General features: G+C 42.0%; 1 protein-coding gene across 1 annotated transcript; it reads left to right on the forward strand.

Annotated features, from left to right (window-relative positions):
• Positions 1-11,079: 11,079 nt before the first annotated feature.
• On the forward strand, positions 11,080-16,098 carry NR0B1 (nuclear receptor subfamily 0 group B member 1). Its single transcript, XM_004320916.3, has 2 exons — positions 11,080-12,247; positions 15,755-16,098. The coding sequence occupies exons 1-2, from the start codon at positions 11,095-11,097 to the stop codon at positions 15,994-15,996; spliced, it is 1,395 nt and encodes a 464-aa protein (XP_004320964.1). The 5' UTR covers positions 11,080-11,094; the 3' UTR covers positions 15,997-16,098.
• The last annotated feature ends 1,850 nt before the right edge of the window (positions 16,099-17,948 follow it).

Below are 17,948 nucleotides of genomic sequence, written 5' to 3' on the forward strand. Positions count from 1 at the left end.
AACAAGGCAGGGAAGCACAAGAGAACTACATGTGGTTTCCTGGGGTCCCAATTTTCCAAAGGTGAATGATGTTGACCCCTTGGCTAGCCAACACTAGTATAGGTACTGAACCCTTGCTATCGAAAGTCATGTATTTTGGTACTTTTCAGGGTCTAGGTTACTCTGCCTCACCCCGTGTTTCAAGTCCTATCCTTCACCACTACTTCTGTCCCATCCCCTTATCACTCTGCTGATCTGATAAACTGATCAGTGTTAATGTGATAATGGGACAAAATCTTTTCATTAATTACAGTTTCCATGTTTGCTTTCATCTGTGCTTTCTGAAGAATTTATTATCTCCAAATATTACTACTACTACTATTATTATTACGTAATGACTATGATGTTGGGTTTTATTCTTAAGATCAATGATTCTCAAACTTAGCTGCTCATTAGAATTACCTGGGGAGTTTTTCAAACTCTCTATGCCCAGGTCATGCCTTATACTAATTAAATTAGAATCTCTGGGAGTGGGATCCAGTCCTAAGTAAGAAATTTTTCAAACTTTCCAGGTGATACCAAAGAGCAGCCAAATTTGAGAAGCAGAGATTGATGGAGTGACTTGCAAGCTTTAGTGTGCATACAAATCACCTTTGGGATCTTGCTCAACTGCAGATTCTGATTCAACAGGTTTGGGGCAAGACCTGATTCTGCATTCCTAACAAGCTCCTAGATGATTCTGGTGCTCTGGTCTGAAGACCACACTTTGCGTAGCCAGGACTTAGTGAACCATTAATCTCTCTATGACGAAACCATTTTAGAATATTTGAAAGGCAACATTATTATTTGTGATTATCAAGGAACAATTTTCTTCTTCCCTTTTACTCCCAAAGCTATATTTGGAATTTTGACTAAGTATGCGCCCATTGTTTAGCCATCCCTTTTATGTTATAAGTAATTGATCGAGTGGTGATTAAAAGCCAACGTGCTTTTACTTAACTAAAATACAGCTGAGATTTGCACAGTGAAACATTTCGCTATACAATTTACCCTTCTAATAGGACTCAATGGCCTTGATATGTGAAAGACCATGCTGTACTGACCTGACCCTTAATCAAAGAACTTTAAAAAGATACCAAGCAAAAAAAAAAATAAAAGATACCAAGCAAACCAATGCATAATTGTAATTAAGCATGTTAAATCAACATTTAATAGATGACAAACAAGGTAAACCCATTTAGAATGATCTTTTCTGTCTGAAAAGGAAGTACTTATTATGAGATTAAAGCTTATCTGCTGAATTAAAAGATGTCAATAATACAAAAGTTACTTCACTCAGCTTTTGCACAGCAAAGGAAACCATCAACGAAATGAAAAGACGACCTACTGAATGGGAGAAGATACTGGCAAATCATATGACCTGCAATGGGTGAATATCCAAAATACTGAGTTGGCCAAAAAGTTCGTTTGGGTTTTTCAGTAAGATCTTATGGAAAATCCCGAACCAACTTTTTGGCCAACCCAATACAGAAAAACCCGAATGAACCTTTTGGCCAACCCAGTATAAACAGCTCATACAACTCAGTAACCAAAAAAAATCCAATTTTAAAATGGGCAGAAAACCCGAATAGACTTTTTTCAAAGAAGACATACAGATGGCTAACAGGCACGTGAAAAGATGCTCAACATCACTAATTATTAGAGAAATGCAAATCAAAACCACAATGAGGTATCACCTCACACCCGTCAGAATGGCTAACATCAAAATGTCTACAAATAATAAATGTTGGCGAGGATGTGGAGAAAAGGGAACTCTTGAACACTGCTGGTGGGAATGTAAATTGGTGCAGCCACTACAGAAAACATCATAGAGGTTACTCAAAAAACTAAAAATAGAACTACCATATTCTCCAGCAAATCCACTCCTGGGCATACATTTGAAAAAAGTGAAAACACTAACTCAAAAAGATACATGTACCCCATGCTCATAGCAGCATTCAATAACCAAGATATGGAAGCAACCCAAGTGTCCACCAACAGATGAATGGATAAAGAAGATGTGGCATATACATACAATGGAGTATTACTCAGCCATAAAAAACAATGAAATTCTGCCATTTGCAACAGCGTGGATAGACCTAGAGGGTCTTATGCTTAGTGAACTAAGTCAGACAGAGAAAGACATACTCTATGTTATCACTTATATGTGGAATCTAAAAAATAAAACAAATGAATATATATAACAAAACAGAAACAGACTTAGAGAACAAACTAGTAGTTACCAGTGGGGAGAGAGAAGGGGAAGGGGCAGGATAGGGGTAGGGGATAAGGAGATACAAACTGTTATATATTTATAAACTATTTATAAAATAAATAAGAAACAAGGATATATTGTACAGCACAAGGATGTATCATACAAACAAGGAAATATATCCATTACTTTGTAATAACTTTAAATGGAGCATAATCTGTAAAAATATTGAATCACTATGCTGTGTATCTGAAACTAATATTGTAAATCAACTATAGTTCAATAAAGGTATACAAACAAAATTTTTAAGAAGTTAGTTTGCTCACACATACAGTTCTAGATACCAGAGAAATGTCAAATTATATTTATTTACATTATAGTACTTCTAGTATAGGTGTACGCTGGCAGAATTTTTATGAAAAGTTTAATTTCTTATTTGTGTGTCCTTTCTTATATGTGGAATTCCAACTTCAAATGCTGCTGAATGGTTATTGAAATAATCTTCAGGATCTGGTCCCTAATGACACCTTTTAGTTCATCCATAAGACTCCAGCTGGAAGAAGGTTACAGAAGTGGCATTGGATGGTTTCCCTTTACCAGCCTATAAATCAAATTCTACCATCCTGAATCTTGTGGGCTCCAGATCATTTTTGGCTGAGGCCCTGGAATACCCCCTCGCATTATAAAATTTCTAAAGAAACACACACACGCACAGACACACACACACATACAGTCCTAACAGTGTCACGCTTAATAAACTGTTAACCAGGGGCTTGTAACTCCAAGTATCACATATTTTTTGTTTTTCATATGTTTGTCACTGCAGGCTCAGAGAAAGCAATTAGGCTTTCTGGCACTACTAACGTTAGATGCATTTAACTCCAAACTTGAATGACTTATTATCAACTGCAGGATCCCTTATTTCAAATGCATTTTAGATGTATATGTACAGAGAGTTTCAAATGCACACATTTGATTTAGGTGGGCAATATATCACTTCACAAAGTCTGATGCTTCTGACTTAAAGAAATTGCAATCTAACTGTAATAATTCACATGAGGTATTGTCAATCATTTCATACATTCAACAACTTTGTGAAGTAAACACAGATAATATATTTACTCTCATTTTCGAGATTATCAAGCTAGAAATCAGAGTGGTTAAAACATTTTTCATAGAAAAATGAAAACATTTTTCACAGAACAACTAGAACAAAAAGTTTTTAAGTTTGTATGGAAACACAAAAGACCCCAAATAGCCAAAGCAATCCTGAGAAAGACTGAGCTGGAGGAACCAGGCTCCCTGTCTTCAGACTATATTAAAAAGCTACAGTAATCAAAACAGTACGGAACTGGCACAAGGACAGAAATATAGATCAATGGAACAGGATAGGAAACCCAGAAATAAACTCACGCACCTATGGTCAATTAATCTACAACAAAGGAGGCAAGACTATACAATAGAGAAAAGACAGTCTCTTCAATGAGTGGTGCTGGGAAAACTGGACAGCTACATGTAAAAGAATGAAATTAGAACATTCTCTAACACCATACACAAAAAGAAACTCAAAGTGGATCAAAGACCTAAATGTAAGGCCAGACACTATAAAACTCCTAGAGGAAAACATAGGCATAACACTCTCTGACATAAATCACAGCAATATCTTTTTGGTTCTACCTCCTAGAGTAATGAAAATAAAAACAAACAAATGGGACCTGATTAAACTTAAACGCTTTTGCACAGTAAAGGAAACCATAAACAAAATGAAAGCCAACCCTTTGGAAGAAAATATTTGCAAACAAAGTGACCGACAAGGGATTAATCTCCAAAATATACAAACAGCTCATGCAACTCTATGTCAAAAAAAACAAACAATCTAATAAAAACAAATGGGCAGAAGATCTAAACAGACATTTCTCTAAAGAAGACATACAGATGGCCAAAAAGCACATGAAAAGATGCTCAGCATTGCTAAATATCAGAGAAGTACAAATGAAAACTACAACGAGGTATCATCTCACACCAGTCAGAATGGCCATCATCAAAAGTCTACAAATGATAAATGCTGGAGAGGGTGTGGGGAAAAGGGAACCCTCCTACACTGTTGGTGGGAATGTAAATTGGTGCAGCCACTATGGAGAACAGTATGCTTTAAAAACAATATTTTTAAAAACTAAAAATAGAACTACCATATGTTCCAGCAATCCCACTCCTGGGCATATATCTGGAGAAAATCATAATTTGAAAAGACACATGCACCTCAATGTTCACTGCAGAACTATTTACAATAGCCATGACTTGGAAGCAACCTAAATGTCCATCAATAGAGGAATGGATAAAGAAAATGTGGTATATGTATACGATGGAATGTTACTCAGCCATAAAAAAGAGCAAAATAATGCCATTTGCAGCAACATGTATGGACCTAGAGATTGTCATACTAAGTGAAGCAAGTCAGACAAAGAAAATTATCATATGCTATCACTCACATGTGGAATCTAATTTTAAAATGATATAAATGAACTTATTCACAAAACAGAAACAGACTCACAGATTTTGAAAACAAACTTATGGTCACCAAAGGTGAAACATGGGGGGAGGATAAATTAGGAGCTCAGGACTAACATACACACACTGCTATATATAAAATAGATAACCAACAAGGACCTACTATATAGCACAGGGAACTCTACTCAATATTTTATAATAACCTAGATGGGAAAACAATCTGAAAAAGAATGAATATATGTGTAACTGAATCACTATGCTGTACACCTGAAACTAACACAACGTTGTAAATCAACTATACTCTAATAAAGTTTAAAAAAATAAAATAAAACAGGTAGCTGGTATTTGGCAAAAGGGACCTAGGGTCTTTCCAACAGGGCTGGCAAGATTGTTAAAACCCATACAGTGACAGGAAAGAAGAAAAGTTTGGGCAACCTAATGAAGTTAAAAGATTTGTAGATGTGGAAGAAACTTCACTCTGCTTCATTAAGCGGGTGTTTGTTGAGTGCCTTTAGTATGCCAGGGAATGTACAAGGCACTCTAGATATAATGGTCGTGGAGAAAAGAAAGCTATTTCCAGGAAGAGAGCTATTACTCCAGTTCCAGATCCCAATACACAGGGAGTCTGTAACTAAAATTACCATCACCATTAGGGGACATAGCTATGTGAACCAATAGAGCAACGATTTCCCAATTTACCAGTCAAACCAATTTTAATAGCTTGCTAACCAATGGGGCAATCATTTTGAAACCTGCCAGTCAATTGAATTTATTAACTAGATAATTTGATCAACATCTGGTATTGGGATGTATTCAAAATTGGTAGATGTAATAAAATTAATTGATTTGATGAACGTTTTTCCTTGAAGGGAGTGGTTGTTTGATTGCTTTAGAAAATTGATTTTAGAACATTTCAGAATTACTGTATGGGTCATTATTCCAGTTCAGCAACTATGTGACCCCTAAGGCAATGGATTACCTTCTTTGTAGCTCATCTGAAGGAAATAAATAATCATGACTTGATCTTCTCTAAGGGTTTCATGAATCAGCAGCTAAAGCCTATTAATTCTTCCATAAATAGAGCTTTCAACGTTCTGGGTCTTGGAAAGGAATAGGAGTGAGGCTATCTCTTGGATTTTATCAGCCACTGTTTTTCCACAATAGTGTTTACCCAATATATACATTGAAAAGTAAGGAAAACACTATTGTTACTCCCTGTCAGCTGTTTACTGAAGGAACTGAATTCTGAGGCATTCCAGCTCTTTTAAGCCTGGATTGATAATTCCTATCAGGTTTCAGATCGCAATGCCTTCCAGGTCAAGAGCCGCTTGCTGTGCAAAGTTCAGTTTTACAATTTTACCCGGCTTTATCCCCACCTGTACTTCACTCCTCCATCCTTTAGTGAAAACTGCATTACTTTGAAGTTGAAGGTTACACTCAGGCAGGCAGAGCAGCTTTACTCCCACCATGAGTTGGAACAGATAATGGATTCTACAGAGCAGGTGTCCAATTGACCAAGGTCATCGAACAATGACTCCATGTAAATACCCAAATTGAAGTTGTGGACAAACTCAGCACATGACAGGTGCAGGTGATGAGTGTCCTTTTGTCTAGCTGTCATGGTGACCTGAGGACACAGAACAAATCAAATGAAGAAGCCTGTGCCTACCTTAGAAGGTTATGTCTTCACTAACCCTGTAGCAACGAGCAGTCTGGCATAACTTGATGGGAATCTCTGCACTTGTTTGGATGATTTTGTTTCTCGGGAGCTATTTGTTCAGGGGAAAAAACTGAAAGTGGAAAGATGAAGTCGTTTTCTCCTGACATTTCCAAGGATGAATACGTATGAAGGACAAGCAGGTAATCTCTTCTTCCAAACGGTCAATCCAAAGAACCTAGAAAGTCCTTCAGAGTTGCGAACAGAAGATCGCAACTTCAAGAAAAGCACAAGTAAGAAAGTCAGAAGACTGCTCCTGGGAAAGAACAGGAATTATAACCACTATATTACAAGTTCATGGTTCTTGGCACTGCACTGAAGTTTCAATTTGAGACAATGCCTGAAAGTTAAAGTCAAAAGCATCAAATACGTGCGAGGTGTGGATGATTAAAGTCACAAAAAATGGATTTAAGTTACTAGGATTTAAAAAATACATAGTTGATAAAAGAGTTTTAGAAAAACCCTTGAATTATACATGGCTAGGATACATATATTAAAATAGTTTATAGCATTTTTTTCTGGTTTCATAGCTGAAAAGGCTAACAGTGTTAAATGCTTTGCTCAATGTTAAATCATTAGAAAGTGGATGAGTGTAAAGCTCTCATAACTGTGAACTTAATGAGTGTTAAGTTGCTTTATATTTTCAGTGTAGCAAAGAGGTCAGCAAACATTTCTGTAAAGGGCTATATTGAGAGAGAAATAAGACGACCCCTTGAATGACTTGAAACAGGCTGTACACATTAATACTGGTTTATAGAATTGTTCCTCATTCCATAATGGTGAAGGCTGAAGTTAAATGACTTTTCAGTGTTATATCTTTAGAGTGGAAGGGCCCAAACTCAAAGCCATGTCTTCTGGCTGTCAACCTAGTCCTCTTGTAACTTTACCAGAGCACGTGTAGCACTCTGTGTATCAAAAAAAGGGGGGATGCTCCAAATAGGCACATGAAAAGATGCTCAACATCACTAATCATTAGAGAAATGCAAATCAGAACTACGAGGCACCACCTCACACTGGTTAGAACGGGCAGCATCAAAAAGTCTACAAATCACAAATGCTGGAGAGGGTGTGGGGAAAAGGGAACCCTCCTACACTGTTGGTGGGAATGTAAGTTGGTGCAGTCACTGTGGAAAACAGTATGCAGGTTCCTCAGAAAACTAAAAATAGAATTACCATATCATCCAGCAATCCCACTACTGGGCTTATATCCAGACAAAGCTCTAATTCAAAAAGATACATGTGCCCCAATGTTCATAGCAGCACTCTTCACAATAGCCAAGACATGGAAACACCTAAATGTCCATTGACAGATGAATGGATAAAGAAGGTGTGATATATACATACCATGGAACACTACTCAGCCAAAAAAAAGAGAATGAAATAATGCCATTTGCAGCAACATGGATACGACTAGAGATTATCATACTGAGTGAAGTCAGAAAGAGAAAGACAAATACCATATGATATCACTTATGTGTGGAACCTAAAATGTGACACAAATGAACCTATCTGTGAAACAGAAACAGAATCACGGACACAGAGAATAGACTGGTGGTTGCCATGGGGGGGGGGTGGGAGAGGGATGGATTGGGAGTTTGGAATTAGCAGATGCAAACTATTATATATAGGATGGATAAACAACAAGGTCTTACTGTATAGCACAGGAAACTCTTTTCAATATCCTCTGACAAACCATAATGGAAAAGAAAATGAAAAAGAATGTATATATATGTATAACTCAGTCACTCTGCTGTACAGCAGTAATTAACACTGTAAATCAACTATACTTCAATAAAAAATTTTTAAAAAAACTTAAAAGGCATCCAGAAAGCTCTGAGTCCAACGGGGCCTCTTAACTTCTCTTCCTCCAGGTTCAGTGCAGCCACAGTTGTGTGGGAACACTTGCCCTCTGTGCTGAGAGTAGGAGCTACAGCCTTCTCTCTCGCTAAAGATACAGTTGGCCAACAAATATAATTTCGAGCACCTAGTGTATGCCAGACATTGTTCTAGTTGCTGGGCTACAGCATGGCTAATTCCTTTCCCTCCAGGGACTTTTATACTAGTTGGGAGAGATAATCAACAAGCATCAAATAACTAAATCAATCAATCATACCCAATTCTGATCATTGATAGGAAGAAAATAAAATGGAACACAATAAGAAGTAACGAGCACTGGCAACTTAAGGAGGGGACTGAGGCAGGCTGAGTTTTTCAGCGAGGCTGGCTGGTGGGTTCATCAAGCAGGGAGATTGCTGAAGCAGCAGTAACAGTACCCTAAACAGTAGCTTGAATATTGGGAACAGTAAATGATGAAGGGGACAATGAGATAACATTTCCAATATATATTATTGTTGTGGACCAGGTGACCCATCCAGTGTTCTGAATCTGGGCCAAGAAATGTGGACATGCAGAAGAAAATGAGACAGCTTCAGGGTGGAAAGTGAGGACAGGCTTTCCTAGGAGAGAGAGAATAATGGTGGTGCTGGGGTTATACTACCTCTTAACCCTGAAGTTATCCCACATTATCTTAAAAAGGGGTAGATAACAGTTGATAGGTGCTGGGGTTATATTACCTCTTAACCCTGAAGTTATCCCACATTATCTTAAAAAGGGGTAGATAATAGTTGATACTTCCAACACTTATCATGTACCAAGCAAACACTTTACATGAATTAGTTCACATAGGAGGATTACCTCACAGAGACTATTGTCCGCGTTGTAGAAATAAGGAAATCGAGGCACAGGTGGCTTGAGTAACTGTCCTGTGAAAGGCTAAATAATGCCTCCAATGAGGTTCATGTCCTAATCCTCAACACCTAGGAAGATGTTAGCTTACATGGTAAAAGGGACTTTCCAAATGGGAATTAATTTCGAACTTTGTGATGGAGAGATTATTCTAGATTATCTGGATTTGCCCAATGTAATTATAAAGATCCTTATAAGAGTCAGAAAGGAGATGGAAGCAGAGGCAGGAGTGATGTGGCCAGGAGCCAAGGAATGTAAGCAGCTTCTAGAAGCTGGAAACGGCAAGAAAATATAGTCTCCCGTAGGGCCTCCAGAAGGAATGTCACCTTGATTTTAGCCCAGTGAAACTGACTTCAGACTTCTGGCCTCCAGAACTGTAACATAAATTTATGTTGCCTTAAACCAACTAAATTTGTGGTAATTTGTTTCAGCAGCAATAGGAAACTAATACACTGCCCAAAGCCACGGAGCTACTAGGTGTCAGGGCCAGAATTAAAATCAAGGCAATCTGGTGCCAGAGCAGAGGTTAAAGCAAAGCACTGTTATAGGGCCTCTCACAGGCAAAATAAAATTACAGGTTGAATGCAAAATAAGCATCACCTAGCTTTTCCTCTTATGCTCAGAATTCCAGGTCTCAGAGAGACAGAGAGAGAGAGAGAGAGAGAGAGAGAGAGAGAGACAGAGACAGAGACAGAGAGAGAGAGAGAGAGAGTAGTGGGATCCTATACCAGCTGGTACACACCAGTCCCCCTTCCTTGCTCCATGTTTTCAGTCATGGACCCAAGAGATCACTAAATAAACCTCCCATTTGAGAGATGAGAAATTTGAGGGCTAAAAGGTTGTGATTTCAAGTTAACCAGATGGTTGGTGAAACAGCTAGTTACACAAGGGTCAGGTGGTGATGTGGAACTACCCACTGATCTCATTGACCGTATGGAGCACGAGCAAAGAGGCTGTGTGGCAAGTGAGAACAAAAGATCCAGGCTTCCTGAAACCTGTGCTGCTCGTTATTCGCTTAGAAACGGTGGGAGAAGAAATGTTAATTGCACATCTACCCAATATAATATCTCTAGAAGAATCCAAAGTTCTCACTGTAGCAACTTTTTAGCCCCTTGTGATTATTATATTCCTAAATATTAGCCACTTTTATAACCTGGTCGCTGCCCCCAGCTCTCTAACACAACACCTACGACAAAGTGGGTGCTCATAAATATTACTTGAATTAAACAATAAGCTTATGATAGCATCCTTAGACTAGTGCTTTTTCCACATTTAAGGTGCACGCGGATCCTTTGTAAGCCTCGTTAAAATGCAGATTCAGAGCCAGAAGGTCTGGTTGGGGCCTGAGATTGGGCATTTTACCAAGTTCCCATATGACGCTGACACTGCTGGTCCATGGTCTATAGTTTTCAACGTCCCTTAAAATGAGACCTCCCTATCCATATACAAAATAAGCCATACAAAGTTTAGTCATTTAATGAAAGTTTGCAAATATGGCACAGAAACAGATTTTTCCCCTTTTCGGTACCCCTGCCTTCCCAGTAAAGAGAGCAAATTAGACGCCAGGGTTCAATGGAAAAAGTTGGAACAGTGCCGCCAAATACCTGCTCCCTGCGCCGAGCTCTGTCTTCCAGACGCAGGGAAGGGCGTAATGAGAAGACGGAGGGAAGTTTCCGGCAGCTCCCACGGCTCTGCTCCTCCTCCGTTTTCAGCTGTTAAGGAGCATCTGCCCCTTTTGAACCGCCGAAGTCACGGGCTAACACACCCGAGCGCCGCGCCCGCCTCCGCGCCTTTGCCCAGGCGGAGACGGCCGACGCGCGTGCGTGTGCGTTCGGTATAAATAGATTGCAGGCGGCAGCCACTGGACAGAGCCGGGCTACGGGCACCGCGAGCCATGGCGGGCGAGGACCACCAGTGGCAGGGCAGCATCCTCTACAACATGCTCATGAGCGCGAAGCAAACGCACGCGACTCCGGAGGCGCCCGAGGCACGGCCGGGGGGCGCGTGCTGGGGCTGCTCCTGTGGCTCGGAGCCCCCGGTGGGCAGAGAGGGGCTGCCAGGTGAACGGGCAGTGGCGCTCCTGTACCGCTGCTGCTTTTGCGGTGAAGACCACCCGCGGCAGGGCAGCATCCTCTACAACATGCTCACGAGCGCGAAGCAAACGCAGGAGACTGCGGAGGCGCCCGAGGCCCGGCTGGGGGGCGCGTGCTGGGGCTGCTCCTGTGGTTCGGAGCCCCCAGTGGGCAGAGAGGGACTGCCGGGTGGGCGGGCCACGGTGCTCCTGTACCGCTGCTGCTTTTGCGGTGAAGACCACCCGCGGCAGGGCAGCATCCTGTACAGCTTGCTCACCAGCGCAAAGCAAACGCACGTGGCTCCGGAAGCTCCTGAGGCGCGGCCGGGGGGCGCGTGGTGGGACCGCTCCTACTGCGCGCAGAGGCTGGGGGGCAGAGAGGAGCTGCCGCGCGGGCGGGCCTTGGCGCTCCCGTACCGCTGCTGCTTTTGCGGTGAAGACCACCCGCGGCAGGGCGGCATCCTCTGCAACGTGCCCACGAGCGCAAAGCAAACGCACGTGGCTCCAGAGGCACAGCCGGGGGGCCCCTGGTGGGACCCCTCGTGCGGCGCGCAGCGGCGGGTGGCCCTCAAGAGCCCACAGGTGGTCTGCGAGGCAGCCTCGGCAGGCCTGTTGAAGACGCTGCGCTTCGTCAAGTACCTGCCCTGCTTCCAGGTGCTGCCCCTGGACCAGCAGCTGGTGCTGGTGCGCAGCTGCTGGGCGCCGCTACTCCTGCTGGAGCTGGCCCAGGACCGCTTGAACTTTGAGACGGTGGAGACCTCGGAGCCCAGCCTGCTGCAGAAGATCCTCACCACCAGGCGGCGGGAGACCGAGGGCGACGAGCCGCAGCCACATTTGGTACTGCCGCCGGAGGCCGAGCATTTGCCGTTGGCCGCCGAGGTCCAAGCCATCAAGGGCTTCCTCGCCAAGTGCTGGAGCCTGGACATCAGTACCAAGGAGTACGCCTACCTCAAGGGGACCGTGCTCTTTAACCCGGGTAAGGGCGCCGGCCTCGGCTCTGGCTTTTCTCTGCTCCGGCTTTTCTCTTCTCCTACAAGCACTGGGCAGTACCCACCCCTGGCACAGACACTTGAAGAGTTTTCATTGTTAGGGGAGTTTGGGGGGCACAAGTCAGGAATCATGACAAACTCAGCAGAGTTGGGGGAGCTCCAGAAACCATTCCTCGTGGGTGGGGTGCTGCCAGAAACTCAGCCGAGAGGAGGGTTTTTTTTTTGTTGTTGAGGTTTGTACTTAATCTCTCTACACCTTTCTGTTACTACGGAAAAGTTTGTGCTTTCAGGGACATGGCTATTCCTTCTCAAATCTTTTAAATCCAGCAGTATAGCTTTAAAAAAAAAAGTCTGTGTTCACTGCAAATTTTGCAACGTCTCTTTCTGAAACCCAGCTCTGAAATTTACTAGAACCTTTTGGTTGGAGGAAGTCTATTTAGGCTGGCAAGAGAGGAAATATTTGTTAAGAACCCACAGAGACACCATCCCCTGGGGACACTGTCAGGACACTGGACTTAGTGTTTCATGTGTCTGTCTCTGAATGGTCATTTTAATGGTCCTAAGCAGCTGGACTGTCTCATCATCTAAGTGTCTGTAAGTATCAGGTTAGCAAAGGGGTAGGAGAAAGACATGTTAGAGACTGCATGCAGGAGCACTGCATTTTAGAGCCTTTAGACACCTTAGAGACCTCCTAATCAACCCCCTCTGCCCTTCACCCTTTCCTCATCCCATTGGCAGGTTAGGTAGTCTAGTCCCAAGTGACCTTACTCCAAAATAAATGGCCAGTGAGTTGTGGAGCATGGGTCTCCAGTCTCCTGGGCCCAAGGGGATGTCTGCTGCACCACACTTTCAGGTTGTCTGTTGGGTGGTGGACACTCTGCCCCACACAGTGCAACCGACTCATTGGAGAAAATCTCCCTGGACAGCCCAGCGCCTTGTCTCGAGTATGTCCTACTACTAGAGTCATCTTCAACCAGCATCCTTCCAGAAGGGTCACAAGTGGGCAGGAAGTTTCCAGACAGCTTGAGTTGGGAGAGTATTTATCATGCTCCCTCCACATCCTTTTTTCCTGACACCAGGAGTCTCGGGGTCATGTCCTTGCCTCCTGCCTAGCACTTTTGAAGGGGTATAGAGCAGGATTTAGTGGGATAATAATTCATTCAGACCTCACATTTCAGGACTTAAGAGACCTCAGCTCATCCCAGTGATCATGATAGGTTACTTTTTGCTTGTATCATTGTTTTCTAAACCTACCTGTGCACTTGGTGGTGTTGGCAGGGAAGGCGGTCCTTCAAAGTCTTTCCGGGCCCCTCCTCTACAAGTTCTGATTCGGTAGCTCTGGTGGAGGGTCAGCAAATCTGCATCCATAATAAGTGCCTCAGGTGGTTCATTGGGAAGACAGTGTTTTCTCGCTCCTTCAGCTGTGTTATTAGACACCTACCATGTGCTTTGTTCTGTTGGAATAAAAAGGTAAGACAAGGGCTCAGCTTTCAAAAGTTTACATTCCACTAGTTCCCCTCTTTCCCTCCACCCTGTTTTGCATCTCTTATTCTTGCTCTGCTTTTCTGAATCCTCTCTCAAATAAGTTTAACCAGCTAAGCTGGGTGTGCTTTAAACATAAATATACCTGCATCTGGGAAAAAGTAATGCCTGCTAAGTGTGTGGCCTTTCTTTGCTGTTTATCATTTTGTATCCCCTGATCTTTAAGTTTAAACATTTCCCTCCCGCCTCCCATGGAGTCCATCTATCTGCCTTTTCTCTTTCTTGATTTTACTTTGAAGGCAAGTCTTTTTCTGGTGGGGGGGACACTTTTAGGGGATGATGGGAAAAGAGCAGTGTGGTATGAAAGCAGAGAAAAGTGGAGTTCACGAGATGAAGTTTTAATAAGCCATGAATTTAGACCTGGGGGAGCTTCAGATTTCTGGTGGTTTCACACAAGCCTCTTCTTACCCTCATGAATGGAATCCAAGTGCAATAAAATTGGGTCTCAAGCCTGGATAATGAGCTGTAGGTAGTAGGGGATGGTAATCCGTGGACTGGGGTAATCAGAATTGGAATATGGATTAGAGATGTTGCTGTATTTTTGTTCTCATTTATCAGATTTGATATTTGCCTGTACTAGAAATGACTCGCCTATTGCTATTATTTTTTTTGAAAGAACACTGGCTGGTTCTGTTACTCTGTGACTATTAGCATGATGCTTTTAAAATACTTTTCTGTTGGATTTTGTAGAAAAAGGGAAGGAAAATGATTACAATAATCAATATCATTTACACCTAATGGTAAATTGGTAATTTCTTAATTACAAGTTAAAGAATTTTACAGTAATATTACTATCATGGAGGATCAAAGGACTTTTACAAGCAGCCTCCTCTTATCACGTTCTTTATAAAACTTAGAGGCATTTAATCTTTCCTGCATTGCATTTCATTCAGTTTTACTTGGATATCACACTGTACTGCAAGAAGGTCATGCAATCTTTATTTGAAAAGTAACTTTTGTACCATGTTGCAATCGATGTTTTCATGTTTACTTTTTTTTTTTTTTTTTGTGGGCCTCTCACTGCTGTGGCCCCTCCCGCCGCAGAGCACAGGCTCCGGACGTGCAGGCCCAGCGGCCACAGCTCACGGGCCCAGCTGCTCTGCGGCACGTGGGATCTTCCCGAACCGGGGCACGAACCCGCGTCCCCTGCATCGGCAGGCGGACTCTCAACCACGGCGCCACCAGGGAAGCCACCATGTTTACTTTTTAACCCTCTGATGGCTATAAGACAATGCTTTCAAAGACTGCTTTATTTTTTTTTAAAGAACCCTTTGGAATGCTCATTTGAATCACTTTTTTAAAAACCTCCCCAGTACAGAAATCATGGTACAATGAGCTAAGTGGCCAGAGTTATCTCTTAAATTATTATGGGACTGTAGACTAAAATCAGCCTGCAGGCAAATAATTTAAATGAGACTGTCAGCCACAGTTGGTGGCTGTGAAGTTTACCACCATGGGCGGTAATCATTACAGTGGTGGGAAATTCAAGGGAGGATGGTAGAATATTACCTAGCAAAGCCTCTTGCCTTTATACTAAGGCCTGTTTGCCATAGGTAAAAGGTGCACACTTCTTGAAATAATTTTAATTTCTTTGTACGTGCATAGATAGTGAACTGGAGCAATGATTCATTAAACTATATTCTACTGTCATACTGAATTAAGTGTGCATTTGTTGGCTCAGGGCCAGCAGTTTTTAAATGTGAGCATACAAACATAGTGAATATTAAATAAGAATAATTACATGATATTTCCTTCTTGGAAGCGTTGCTCCTGAAACCTTAGAAGTGGTTTGGCACTTTATCCTTGCTGTTGAAAAGAACTTTTAACCAGGAAGCTTGAGCGTTTTTTTAATTGGGGAAGGGGGCAGAAATTGGATCTGTTTAAAAAGCTAGCAAAGGGCTCAGAGTGAGCTGATTCTAACAAAGAGGTTTTTCTCCCTTTTTCTCCTCCAGACCTACCAGGTCTGCAGTGCGTGAAGTACATCCAGGGACTTCAGTGGGGAACCCAGCGGATACTCCGTGAACACGTCAGGGTGACACACAGGGGGCACCAGGCCAGATTTGCCGAACTGAACAGCACCCTTTTCCTGCTGAGATTCATCAATGCCAATGTCCTGGCCGAACTGTTCTTCAGGCCCATCATCGGCCCAGTCACAATGGATGATATGATGCTAGAGATGCTCTGTGCGAAGTAATGAAGGCACGGGGGCCACACACAAGCAGTTCACCATGAAGCACAAATGAGGAGCTGTGGGCAGAAGAGTGTAAAACAGAGTAAAATAAACTTTATTATTTTTACATGCATAGTATTTTTGTATTCAATTAAAGAAAAACTTTAGTTACAAACAATTAGAAAATCCTCTGTTCCATACTGTCTCATTGCAAAGGAAAACTTTTGCCAACAGGTAACACATCTCTGTACATCTTTAAGGAACGAGCAGGGGGACTACACTCATATGCTACTTTCACAAGTTTAGCCACTCTGTCCATTGAACCTGCCAAAATCAAATTTGTAACTTTAACTTATAATGTTAAGGTGTTAACCACTAATTTGATTGCGAAAAGGTTCATCAGGGTTTAAGTAGGGCTTCAAAAAATATTAAAAACCTAGGCAACATAAACAAAAATTGTCTTTGTAGGTTGACTTGGCTCTATCTTCTCCACTCCCATTGGCTGTGTGCAAGACTGTCTTTGTACCAAGTCAAGTGGAAATCTGTGATCAGAGAAGCACCTGAAAGTGAAGTAGGAGATTTTTCAGAGTTTTGGTGTGGGATTTTTCTGTACACAGCAAGTAAAGTTCAACAAGAAACTTACATTCTATAAGGAGGCACTATAGTTCCAGAAAAATCAACATCGTTATAAACCCCCAATTATATCTCACCTTTTAGATACATTATATATGTAACTGTCACATCGAATGAGCACGGTATGAAATATAGTGACTTTATTGTTGGCCCCTGCTGCCCCTTTAAATGCAATCAGTAGAACTAGTTCTTCCTTGTCCCCAGATAAAATTTAGGGCACCTAATGTTTATTCACTGATAGGTAATAAATTGCCCATCAGTGATTAATACATCTAGGTAATCTAGGGTAATAACCCATTGCAAGGAGTCTTGAAATTTCTTTTGTGCAAACCCCTTTGGCAGTCTGATGAATTCTATGGACATCTCAGAATCAGTCTCTCAGAATAATGCAGCAAATAAAATACTTAGGATTACAAAGAAAATAAATTATGTCATAGTACTAAAAATGTTAAACTTGGACTTCGCTGATGGCGCAGTGGTTAAGAATCTGCCTGCCAAGGCAGGGGACACGGGTTCGATCCCTGCTCCGTGAAGAACCCACATGCTGTGGAGCAACTAAGCCCGTGCACCACAACTACTGAGCCCACGTGCCACAACTACTGAAGCCTGTGCGCCTAGAGCCCGTGCTCCACAACAAGAGAAGCCACCACAATGAGAAGCCCACGCACCGCAACGAAGAGTAGTCCCCGCTCTCCGCAACTAGAGAAAGCCCACGCGCAGCAACGAAGACCCAACGCAACCAAAAATAAATTTATAAAAAAAAATAGTTAAACTTTCTGCTGTACAGCAGTGACTCAGTTATACATATATTTACATTCTTTTTTAATATTCCATTATGGTTTATCTCAGGACGTTAAATATAGCTCCCTGTGCTATACAGTAGGACCTTGTTGTCCATCCATTTGATAAATCAATGATACTTCAATTAAAAAAATGTTAAGTTTTAAAAATATTTTGAAATGTGGTATAATAATATACATCTTTATCAACACAAAAACCTATCTGGTGGCAGGTCTAATATCTAAATTTCAAGCCAGTGAGCAATAGAATTGAAACTTCAAAATAATCTACGTCCATAATGTGATAAGAAAATATTTGAGATTTCCATTAGTGATTGTGTTGGGGGACCCCAAGATCAACACCCCACTCAGGGATTTGCTAGGTCTCGTGGGCCTCAGCCTATAGTTGTCTTCAGGGCTAAGACTCATTACAGAGATATGGTAAGGATATACAGCCAGATCATAGGGGAAAAGACACAGGCAGAGTCTGGAGGAATCCATGTGCAGGGTTCCTTTTGCTCTCCCCCTCCCATGGGGGATCACAAGCACGTTATTCCTCAGCAA

Source organism: Tursiops truncatus, chromosome X (assembly GCF_011762595.2).
Source record: "Tursiops truncatus isolate mTurTru1 chromosome X, mTurTru1.mat.Y, whole genome shotgun sequence".
Taxonomy (NCBI): Eukaryota; Metazoa; Chordata; class Mammalia; order Artiodactyla; family Delphinidae; genus Tursiops; species Tursiops truncatus.

Excerpts from the sequence above, each read along its gene's own strand:
- NR0B1 (XM_004320916.3), top strand. The coding sequence starts at position 11,095 with ATGGCGGGCGAGGACCACCAGTGGCAGGGCAGCATCCTCTACAACATG. Across the intron at positions 12,248-15,754 it reads GACCGTGCTCTTTAACCCGG|ACCTACCAGGTCTGCAGTGC; the intron begins GTAAGGGCGCCG and ends TTTCTCCTCCAG.